At 33.4% G+C, this 12,601-nt stretch overlaps 1 protein-coding gene across 2 annotated transcripts in view; it reads right to left on the bottom strand.

The window, feature by feature from the left end:
- The window catches only part of LOC148951086 (uncharacterized), a 205,307-nt gene that overhangs the window by 163,204 nt on the left and 29,502 nt on the right, over positions 1-12,601 (bottom strand). For both annotated transcript variants that reach the window (XM_089090134.1, XM_089090135.1), the window contains exons 3-4: positions 12,121-12,231; positions 9,004-9,301 (exon numbers count right to left, since the gene is read on the bottom strand). In XM_089090134.1, coding sequence (XP_088946260.1) covers positions 9,004-9,301; positions 12,121-12,231 — 409 coding nt within the window. The remainder of the gene's footprint in view (positions 1-9,003; positions 9,302-12,120; positions 12,232-12,601) is intronic.

Below are 12,601 nucleotides of genomic sequence, written 5' to 3'. Positions count from 1 at the left end.
AAACAAAATCTTCCAATTCAGTTATTTATTTCACAAAGACATAAAAAAATTAATAGTTCAATTCTAAATTTTTCGGTGAGAGATAGAAAAATTAATACCATACTCGTGAATATTTTCACAGAAGATAAATACCATACAGGTGAATATTTTCCCGGAAGATAAAAAGTTCTAGTTCAATTTAAAATTTTCTCAACGAAGTCAAGGAAAGTTCAAGTTCTCTACTGAATTTTACCAAAGAACACGCTTCAATTCTAATTTCCCCAGAGAAAACCAAAACCTTCCACTTCAGTTCTTTATTTCACAAAGACATAAAGAAATTTTAAGTTCATTTCTAATTTTTCGGTGAAAGATAGAAAGAGTAATACCATACTTGAGAATATTTTCATAGAAGATAAATACCATACATGTAAATATTTTTCCGGAAGATATAAAATTCTAATTCAATTTTAAATTTTCACAACAAAGTGAAGAAAAGCTCAAGTTCTCTTCTGAATTTTCGTAAAGAAGTGAAAAAAGTTTGCCCAATTCTGAATTTTACCAATAGAAATGAAAAAGCTCCCACTTCAGTTCTTAATTTCTCAAAGAAATGAAACATTCAAAGTTCTCTTCTAATTTTTCCAAGAAAATAAAAAGGTTACATTTCAGTTCAGGTTTTTCCTCAAAGAGATGAAAAATTTAAAGTCCTATTCTAATTTTAAATTAAATTTTACCTGCTTTGCTTATGGATTTACCCCTCAAATTTTTAAATTAGAAAATGAGGGACTTGTTCTATTATTAAAGACAATCGTTCAAACTCGTTCATCTAACCTCCAAAACAATAGGTTCGGTTAGGAATAAATAAATATTAATAAATAAATAGAAACATTTCTACATTTTTAAGTTAGGTTAGATTAACTTGTCATGAGCTCTCATGATAAGTTAACCTAACCTTTTCCGGCGAGTATGGTTAGGTTAGGTTAGGCTAGATTAAGTTAGGTTAGATTAGGTTAGGTTAAGCTAGCTTAGGTTAGCCCACGTACGCGTCACTTAGGTTAGCTTAAGTTAGGTGAGAGACAGGCAAAAAGTTAGGTGTATGATTAGGTTAGGTTAGATTAAGTTAGCTTAGATTAAGTTAGGTTAGGTTAAGTTAGGTTAGGCTAGGTTAGCCTACGTACGTGCGCCTAATCTAATTTAACCTAACCTAATCTAACCTAACTTAATCTAGCCTAACCTAACCTAACCGTACTCGCCGGAAAAGGTTAGGTTAACTTATCATGAGAGCTCATGACAAGTTAACCTAACCTAACTTAAACATGTAGAAATGTTTCTATTTATTTATTAATATTTATTTATTCCTAACCGAACCTATTGTTTTGGAGGTTAGATGAATGAGTTTGAACGATTGTCTTTAATAATAGAACAAGTCCCTCATTTTCAAGTTTAAAAATTTGAGGGTTAAATCCATAAGCAAAGCAGGTAAAATTTAATTTAAAATTAGAATAGGACTTTAAATTTTTCATCTCTTTGAGGAAAAAACCTGAACTGAAATGGAACCTTTTTATTTTCTTGGAAAAATTAGAAGAGAACTTTGAATGTTTTATGTCTTTGAGAAATTAAGAACTGAAGTGGGAGCTTTTTCATTTTCATTGGTAAAATTCAGAATTGGGCAAACTTTTTTCACTTCTTTAAGAAAATTCAGAAGAGAACTTGAACTTTTCTTCACTTCGTTGAGAAAATTTTAAATTGAACTAGAACTTTTTATCTTCCGGGAAAATATTTATATGTATGGTATTTATCTTCTGTGAAAATATTCACAAGTATGGTATTACTTTTTCTATCTTCCACCGAAAAATTTAGAATTGAACTTTAAATTTCTTTATGTCTTAGTGAAATAAAGAACTGATGTGGAAGATTTTGTTTTCTCTGGAGAAATTACAATTGTAGCGTGTTCTTTGGTAAAATTCAGTAGAGAACTTGAACTTTCCTTGACTTCGTTGAGAAAATTTTAAAATGAACTAGAACTTTTTATCTTCCGTGAAAATATTCACCTGTATGTCATTTATCTTCTGTGAAAATACTCATGAGTATGGTATTACTTTTTCTATCTCTCACCGAAAAATTTAGAATTGAACTTTAAATTTCTTTATGCCTTTGTGAAATAAGGAACTGAAGTGGAAGATTTTGTTTTCTCTGGATAAATTAGAAGTGAAGTGTGTTATTTGGTAGAGTTCAGAGGAGAACTTGAACTATTCTTCACTTCGTTGAGAAAATTTTAAATTGAACTAGAAATTTTTATCTTCCGGGAAAATATTCACACGTATGGTATTACTTTTTCTATTTTCCACCGAAAAATTTAGAATTGAACTTTAAATTTCTTTATGTCTTTGTGAAATAAAGAACTGAATTGTAAGATTTTTATTTTCTCTGGCGAAATTAGAATTGAATTGTGTTCTTTGGTAAAATTCAGAAGAGAACTTGAATTTTTCTTCACTTCGTTGAGAAAATTTTAAATTGAACTGGAACTTTTTATCTTCTGGGAAAATATTCACAAGTGTGGTATTACTTTTTCTATCTGCCACCGAAAAATTTAGAATTGAACTTTAAATTTCTTTATGTCTTTGTGAAATAAAGAACTTATGTGGAGGATTTTTATTTTCTCTGGAGAAATTAGAATTGAATTGTGTTCTTTGGTAAAATTCAGTAGAAAACTTGAACTTTCCTTGACTTCGTTGAGAAAATTTTAAATTGAACTAGAACTTTTTATCTTCCGTGAAAATATTTTACAAGTACGGTATTGCTTTTCCTATCTACCACCGAAAAATTTAGAATTGAACTTTAAATTTCTTTATGTCTTTGTGAAATAAACAACTGAAGCGGAAGATTTTTGTATTCTCTGGAGAAATTAGAATTAAAGTGTGTTCTTTGGTAAAATTCCGAAGAGAACTTGAACTTTTCTTCACTTCGTTGAGAAAATTAAAAAATGAACTAGAACTTTTTACCTTCATAGAAAATAATAAAAATCATAGTATAACTTTTCCTATCTGCCACCGAAAAATTAGAATTGAACTTTAAATTTTTCATGTCTTGGTGAACTTAAAAATGACGTGGAAGATTTATGTTTTCTCTGGAGAAATTAGAATTGAAGCGTGTTCTTTGGTAAAGTTCAGAAGAGAACTTGAACTTTTCTTCACTTCGTTGAGAAAATTTTAAATTGAACTAGAACTTTTTATCTTCCGTGAAAATATTTCACAAGTACGGTATTGCCTTTTCTATCTTCCACCGAAAAATTTAGAAATGAAATTTAAATTTCTTTATGTCTTTGTGAAATATAGAAATTAAGTGGGGGATTTTTATTTTCTCTGGAGAAATTAGAATTGAATTGTGTTATTTGGTAAAATTCAGTAGAGAACTTGAACTTTTCTTCACTTCGTTGAGAAAATTTAAAATTGAACTAGAACTTTTTATCTTCCGTGAAAATATTCACAAGTATGCTATTGCTTTTTCTATCTTCCATCGAAAAAATTTAGAATTGAACTTTAAATTTCTTTATGTCTGTGAAATATAGAAATTAAGTGGAAGATTTTTGTTTTCTCTGGCGAAATTAGAATTGAAGTGTGTTCTTTGGTAAAATTCAGAAGAGAACTTTAATTTTTCTTCACTTCGTTGAGAAAATTTAAAATTGAACTAGAACTTTTTATCTTCCATGAAAATATTCACAAGTATGGTATTACTTTTTCTATCTTCCAACCGAAAAATTAGAATTGAACTTTAAATTTCTTTATCTCTTTGTGAAATAAAGAATTGAAGTGGAAGATTTTTGTTTTCTCTGGCGAAATTAGAATTGTAGCGTGTTCTTTGGTAAAATTCAGAAGAGATCTTGAAATCTCCTTAACTTTGTTGAGAAAATTTTAACTTGAATTAGAACTTTTTATCTTCCGTGAAAATATTCACAAGTATGGTATTACTTTTTCTATCTTCCACCGAAAAATTAGAATTGAGCTTTAAATTTCTTTATGTCTTTGTTAAATAAAGAACTGAAGTGGAAGATTTTTGTTTTCTCTGGAGAAATTAGAATTGTAGCGTGTTCTTTGTTAAAATTCAGAAGAGAACTTGAACTCTCCTTGACTTCGTTGAGAAAATTTTAAATTGAACTAAAACTTTTTATCTTCCATGAAAATATTCACAAGTATGGTATTACTTTTTCTATCTTCCACCGAAAAATTAGAATTGAGCTTTAAATTTCTTTATGTCATTGTGAAATAAAGAACTGAAGTGGAAGATTTTTGTTTTCTCTGGAGAAATTAGAATTGTAGCGTGTTCTTTGGTAAAATTCAGAAGAGAACTTGAATTTTCCTTGACTTCGTTGAGAAAATTTTAAATTGAACTAGAACTTTTTATCTTCCATGAAAATATTCACAAGTACGGTATTGCTTTTCCTATCTGCCTCCGAAAAATTAGAATTGAACTTTAAATTTTTCATATCTTGGTGAACTTAAAACTGAAGTGGAAGCTTTTTATTTTCTCTGGAGAAACTAGAATTGTAGCGTGTTCTTTGGTAAAATTCAGTAGAAAACTTGAACTTTCCTTGACTTCGTTGAGAAAATTTTAAATTGAACTAGAACTTTTTATCTTCCGTGAAAATATTTCACAAGTACGGTATTGCTTTTCCTATCTACCACCGAAAAATTTAGATTTGAACTTTAAATTTCTTTATGTCATTGTGAAATAAACAACTGAAGTGGAAGATTTTTGTTTTCTCTGAGAAATTAGGATTAAAGTGTGTTCTTTGGTAAAATTTAAAATAGAACTTGAACTTTTCTTCACTTCGTTGAGAAAATTAAAAATGAACTAGAACTTTTTACCTTCATAGAAAATAATCAAAATCATAGTATAACTTTTCCTATCTGACATCGAAAAATTAGAATTGAACTTTAAATTTTTCATGTCTTGGTGAACTTAAAACTGAAGTGGAAGATTTATGTTTTCTCTGGAGAAATTAGAATTGTAGCGTGTTCTATGGTAAAATTCAGTAGAAAGCTTGAACTTTTCTTCACTTCGTTGAGAAAATTTTAAATTGAACTAGAGCTCTTTATCTTCCGTTAAAATAATTCACAAGTACGGTATTGATTTTCCTATCTACAACCGGAAAATTTAGAATTGAACTTTAAATTTCTTTATGTGTTTGTGAAATAAACAACTGAAGCGGAAGATTTTTGTTTTCTCTGGAGAAATTAGAATTAAAGTGTGTTCAATGGTAAAATTCTGAAGAGAACTTGAACTTTTCTTCACTTCGTTGAGAAAATTTAAAAATGAACTAGAACTTTTTACCTTCATAGAAAATAATCAAAATCATAGTATAACTTTTCCTATCTGCCACCGAAAAATTAGAAATGAACTTTAAAATTTTCATGTCTTGGTGAACTTAAAACTGACGTGGAAGATTTATGTTTTCTCTGGGGAAATAAGAATTAAAGTGTGTTCTTTGGTAAAGTTAAGAAGAGAACTTGAACTTTTCTTCACTTCGTTGAGAAAATTTAAAAATGAACTAAAACTTTTTACCTTCATAGAAAATAATCAAAATCATAGTATAACTTTTCCTATCTACCACCGAAAAATTTAGAATTGAACTTTAAATTTCTTTATGTCTTTGTGAAATAAACAACTGAAGCGGAAGATTTTTGTTTTCTCTGGAGAAATTAGAATTAAAGTGTGTTCTTTGGTAAAATTCCGAGGAGAACTTGAACTTTTCTTCACTTCGTTGAGAAAATTTAAAAATGAACTAGAACTTTTTACCTTCATAGAAAATAATCAAAATCATAGTATAACTTTTCCTATCTGCCACCGAAAAATTAGAATTGAACATTAAATTTTTCATGTCTTGGTGAACTTAAAACTGACGTGGAAGATTTATGTTTTCTCTGGCGAAATTAGAATTGAAGCGTGTTCTTTGGTAAAGTTCAGAAGAGAACTTGAACTTTTCTTCACTTCGTTGAGAAAATTTAAAAATGAATTAGAACTTTTTAACTTCATAGAAAATAATCAAATTCATAGTATAACTTTTCCTATCTGCCATCGAAAAATTAGAATTGAACTTTAAATTTTTCATGTCTTGGTGAACTTAATACTGACGTGGAAGATTTGTGTTTTCTCTGGAGAAATTAGAATTGAAGCGTGTTCTTTGGTAAAATTCAGAAGAGAACTTGAACTTTTCTATCTTCTATGAAAAATTGAGTCTGCTAGTAGCATCTCTATCTCTAAAAATTCTTTTTCTTTCATCTCTGACCTTTTTAATAGATATTCTGAACGTTAACGTTCTGACAAACCCTAAAAATAATGAAAACTTAACAAAATAATGCATAAAATATTTTTAATGAAATAATGACATGTAAAATATTAATATAAAAATACGTTAAATACATTATTACACATTATTAGTACACTTGCGCTTCACTTTCCGTCAATTCATCTTTATATTCATTGATGATATTGTCTGCTAATGTCCTTTTTATTCTGCCTGCGATTTCACTGTCTATTGTCACATTATTTTTACATAGATGGCAGTTTTGACACATTGACAAGATATGATTTATGATGTTGGTGCAGGAGTATGCTTGTCTTCTTCTTGTTCTCTTTAAAATGCTAATACCGGAAAGAGGATGATACGATTTATCAACAGGTAATGTGTTACCAGAAGCCGTAGCAAGGAGTTGTCCCCGATCATCGACAATTATTTTTAAGTTTGCATTCTCTTTGAGCACTAATTTCTCTGGTAACGTTACTCTTGCATATCCGCCGTTTACACGATTGAAATTCTTGGGTACTCCAAAGAAATCTAACTTAGCGCTGTCATGACAACGCATGCATACATTTCCAATAGTGTTACCACTTGCACTCGTTTCATAGTTCAGGTATTTCTCCTTGTCTGCATTCAACACGACGACGATTTTTTCATGTGTACATACTTTCGTCGAATAATTCATCTTCACTTTTTTACAGATATGAGTTGTGTGTTTATCCTTCCACTGCGTAAAAAATACTGATTTAATGCATGCAATAAATTAGGTAGTGTCGATAAACTGCCATAGAGTACCAGTGAAAAAGCCACATCGTGTCTTTGAACAAGCACAGAGTACGATTGGTAGAGCCGTAAGCATATTTCATGTCATTTTAAGATACGTAAAAAAGTTTAAAAAAAAATACCATTTTAAAAAATTCAATTTATTTTAAAAGGTGGGGGACGGGACCCCGGTGGTCCTTTGGGCGCCGGGTGGGCCTTTCGGGGCCCGGGGAGGGCCTTGGGGGGTCTGGGGGGGCACTCGTGGATCGACTGGTCCTTTGGGAGCCCGGTAGACCTTTGGGGATCGGGTGAGGACCTTTGGGGGTCTGGCGGGCACTTTGGGGACCGGGGGAGGGCCTTTGGGGGTCCCGGGGGTAAGTTGGGAGCCTGGGGGACATTTGGGGACCGGGTGATGACCTTTGGGACCCCGGTGGTCTTTTGGGAGCTCGATGGGCCTTTGGGGGCCCGGGGAGGGCCTTTGGGGGTCTGGGGAGGGCCTTTGGGGGGCGCCGGGGGGCCCTTTGGAAGCCCAGAGAACCTTTGAGGACCGGGGGCTTCCTTCGGGGTCGGCGTAGGGGAATTGGAACCCTTTGGGGTTGGGGTAGAGGACCTCACAACACTGTTAAAATGGAACTTGTGGATTATAACGAACACAGAGTTTCACCATTACATTCTCTTCTAAAATCTCTTCAAAATCATATTTTTAAAGTCTCTAACTGTTTCGCCGAAATAATTCCCTAAAATGGCTAAAATGGTATCGCCTAAATAATCCCTAAACGTAATTCAGCATGTTCCTCTTGTTTAGCATCCCTGCGCTGGCGCATTCCAATTATTTGGAAACCTGATTCCCGCGCTAAAACAATTTATCGCTAAGATCTAAACTTTGCCTCGGAAACGATTCTCTTGTTAGAACTCCAAATTAATTTCCCTTCCGTGAATCAATTCTCTTTAGAACAACGAATTAATTCCCCTTTCGTGTCAATCAATCAATCATGACATCATCTGTCACGTGTGATCTAAACTTTGTACCGGAGACAATTCTCTTTGGAAATGCATCAAAGACATTAATTAACTTGACGTCATCTGTCAGACATTCCCTGGAAACAATTTGATTAATGACTGATAGCACAGGTGTTCCCCGGAAACTCATAACATTTGCATTGAACGACAAATATTAGAAACACGCGATCTCCCGGAAACTCATATCATTTGCATTGAACAACAACAGGAAGGAAGTGTCATTAACTGTTTCCCGGAAACTCGTAACATCTGCATCGAACAACAACAAGAAGGGAGTGAGTTAGTTCCTGTTTTTTCATTCTCACTGACAAAATCCATAAAACCATCAAATAATCAACACACATAACCATCCATGAAAACAGACATAAATGCGACAAAGTTCCTGTTTTTTCATTCTCACTGACAAAGTCCATAAAACCATCCATAAATGTGGCAAAATTCCTGTTTTTCAAATTCTCACTGACAAAAACCATAAACCACGTGGTTCTATGCCCATATATGGTGTGCTGTCAGGAGTTATAGGGTCATCTCTATTCACATACATCAAGAGCTCCCGATATTTTATAACTATGATAATAATTTGATATTTAACAACGGATTAGATAATTGCGAGGGAATCAAAAATAGGAATGGAGGACGTATCTAATAGGCAAGAAGGGGCATGACTCACTAAATATTAGAAGCTAGAGAAAGGGAACTCGAATTTTTCCTATTTATCTATTTCCTTCAAGACCCATTGCAATGCATATGTCAGTGGAGTGATTATTTTCAATTATAATGATAATTATTATTATTTAATTAATCACATAATTATTTATATACTTAATAATATGATTATAATTATTATCAATGGAAGAAGTGGAGACACAAAATTCTACTTTAATATTTAATCGTGAATGATCAGCTAAACTCTGTTTATATTACTATTTTTAATAAATTGCACTCACCAAGACGAGGAGAGGCCAGTTTGTTGCTTTCTTCATTATTAACTTGTCGGCCTTCATCCAAACTATTTTCATTATTTAGTGGAGTTGGTACACTTTTCATATCACTTTCCTCATGTAAATTAACTCGTTTCGCCCGAAACTCATCAAAAGTTGACGTCGCTAAAAAGCGAGCACTGCTGGCGTGTTCATCCCGATGTTGCAGCGAATATTTAAGTGTAGTAAAAAAAGACGGTACTTTAAGTTTATTTTCGTCAACAGAGTCGTTGAATTGCAGATAGTCCTTTGCCAAACGTCCAGACTATAAGAAATCAATAAGAAAAAAGACGTTGAACTACATAGATTATAACAATCAAAGATTAACCTAGAGGTTTTATTGAAAACGGAGGCCTCCTATTTACAGTGAACTGATAAATTCCGATCGTTTAAATTAAAGTCAAACCGAACAGAAATTATTCCATATATGAGGGGGTTGCCACCTTCCTTTATACCTTGCTCTCCACGCTAAAGTTTTTTTTTAACACTTTCAAAAAGGCTTCTTATTTTAATTAAACGACACTTGTGTTTCAGGAGTCGTTCTTAAGAAAATTGGACAATCAGTCAATTTTTAGGGTAAAAATCAAGGTATAGAGGAGGGGACAAACCCCTCATACATGGAATAATTTCTGTTCCTTACTTTTAGTTGAAAAAACTTGTTTTTTATTTAACATCTGACGGTTTTTCAAATAATGCCGCTAAATCTTGACTCTCCTCTATGAAAAATTCAATGCCCTCACGACGAGAAACTCGTCCTTGGCAAGTTCTTCCCACGTAAAATGACCCCCTGTCCCCCTAATATTCCCTCCGGACAATTCCATTCTAGCTAAAATAATTTCTCTCATATAATGTCTTGCGGACTATTCCACCTGAAGAAAATCCCCTTAGCATGCTTTCATTTGAAAAGGACTTCCAATCGTTTTTTTTAATCTAAGGATTTTCTAGACATTTAATTGTTTTTCTTTTCTTTTTTCTAATCACTCTGGAAATCCCCGCCCCCAGTGGCAAGTTGCTTCCGCAGAAAATTCACCCATGGACAAATATTAATACTTTGGAAAATATCCCCCCCCATACTGGAAAATTTCCGAGACAATTCCGAACTCACTAAAAATTTATCCCAGACAGTTCCCCAGAACATCTCTATATGCAGAATCGATGCGTCAAAAAGAAAGTAAGACAAATAAAATAAATTTCGTATAGAAATTTCCCAGTGTAAAATTTCCCCTGGAACGTTTCATCCTGAAAACTTCCCTATCCACAGAAAATTCTCCTCATGGAAACCCACTCCCAGCAAAAAATTTCCCCCTGCCGCCTCTGAAAAGTCTCTGTATACTATCTAATAATAAATACTGTTATAGCTTACATAGACTTTATAACTAACAATTTTATAGCTTACATAGACTACCTTTCCCCAGGGGCCTTGGGGGGTCATATTACCCCCCAAGGGCGTAAAGAGCGAACCAGCTAAATAGTAACCAAAATTCTAGTAAGGAGCGACCCGGATAAATAGTAACCAAAACTCTAAAAAACTTAATGTTGATACCAATAGATATATCAAAACAATTGTCTTTTTGTACTGATTCCAAATATATAAATTTCATCAAACTTAGTCTTACCCAGCAAAGGTTACGAGCCTGAGAAAATTTTCCTGATTTTTGAAAAAAGAGGGAAACAGCCCCTAAAAGTCAAGTTATCTCAATGAAAATCACATCATCAGATACAGCGCATCAGGGAGCCCTACTTTATAGGATTCAAACTCCTATCTGCAAAAATGTGTAATTTTTTATTTTTTGCAAGAATAAAGATCACGTATGCCTGTTTATTTTTTTTTTTTTTTTTTCCCAGGGGTGGTCGTATCAACCCAGTGGTCCTAGAATATCGAGAGAGGGCTCATTCAAACGGAAATTGAAACTTCTAGTGCTCTTTTTAAGTGACCAAAAAGAAATTGGAAGGCAACTAGGTCTCTTCCCCTGACCCTTTTTCCTAAAATCGTCCGATCAAAATTTTGAGATAGCCATTTTGTTCATCATAGTTAAAAAGCCCAATAACAACAAAATCCTGTGGTTATAATAAAATAGCCTTTTTTGGTTACTATAATAAAAAGCCTTTGGTTACAATATGACCCCCCCCCCCAGAGCCCCAGGGGAAAGGTCTTTAAGTTATAAAATTTGCCCATTATTTGCGCATAGTATTTGTTATTGGGATGTAGGTATACATTTTCGGGTGGGGGGGGGGCAAATTTTCTGCTGGGGATTTTTCCACGGGGGAATTTTCCATGGGGAGGGAATTTGCCAGGGAGTGAGTTTGTCAGGGGAAATTATACACTGGGGGAATTTGCCAGAATTCCTGTATAAATTTTTTTTTATGTGTCTGGCCCTCTCATTACCTTCTCAATTTTACGCGCGGAGTGGTTAAGTGTTATTGTCCGGAGTAAATTTCCGCCAGCGTTGAATTGTCTAGAGGATATTTCCGTGGGGAGGGGGTTTATCTGGGGACATGGTGCGACATTTCCTGGCATTATTTACAAAAACGACTAGAAATTAAATAAAAAACAAGTTCTTTCAACTGAAACTAAGAAGCAACATTAAAACTTATAGCGAGCAGAAATTATTACGTATATGAAGGAGGTTCCCCCGTCCTTAACACCTCGTTGTTTCCGCTAAAGTATGAATTTTGTCCCAATTCTCTAATAATGACTCCTGAAACACTTGGGCTGTTTAATTGGAACAATAAGACGATGTTTTTTAAAGTACTAAGAACTTTAGCGTAAAGAACATTCAGCTAGCAAACTTAATATTTCATCTCTCTATCTTTTTTCATCTCCCTCTGTTTTTACTTGCTATTGTCTAAAAGTTTGAGTTTATGAGTTAGTGTTAATTGTTGAGGAGTCATTGTTTATGAGTATCTTTCCTCTTCTACACAGGCCACGGAGCTTTTGCGGGGATCGGTCACTTTTATTCGTTATTCGATTTTTCTTTCTTTTCTTTTTTGCAGAGAGCATAATTTATCTTATTAACAAAAACTTAAGTTGAACCGAAATAATTATGTTTAAGGCTTTATCAAATCTAATATGTCAATGGTTACCTTATCCCGTATAGCCTCATCTGCTCCAAAATCAACTAGAATTCTATAGATTTTAGTGCAACTTTCTCTGTTTCTCCCAAGAGCTGCATAATGAAGGGGAGTTCTTCCATCCTAAAAAAGAGTATTGAGACTGCAAATCGAATAATCAGGAAAACACACAAATTTCATTAAAATGAACGACAGGACAAAAATAACTAGGGTTGACCTTGGTTGGGGTCAACACCCTACTAGAGTCTTATTCATAAATATGAGCCCTTGTAATGAAATATTCGGAAAGAATTTGGACAATGTCTTTGAAAAAGGGAGCCAACACAAGTATTTCCAGGGAGTGATGAGCAGGCAAACTTTTTTAAAGGGCTGGGTCACAAAAATTGCATTTTTTAAAGAGAAGTGTCAAACCTATCCTGATTGATACAAAATACCGCACTTTTTACATATTTTTTATTATTTTAGGAAGGGGTTGTATGGGGACCACCTTGCT

The sequence above is a fragment of the Artemia sp. Qi Xiang Cuo genome, chromosome 6, assembly GCF_049724085.1.
Source record: "Artemia sp. Qi Xiang Cuo chromosome 6, ASM4972408v1, whole genome shotgun sequence".
Lineage (NCBI taxonomy): Eukaryota > Metazoa > Arthropoda > Branchiopoda > Anostraca > Artemiidae > Artemia > Artemia sp. Qi Xiang Cuo.
The sequence above is the reverse complement of the archived record's forward strand: the minus strand, read 5'-3'. Positions and strand labels throughout refer to the sequence as shown.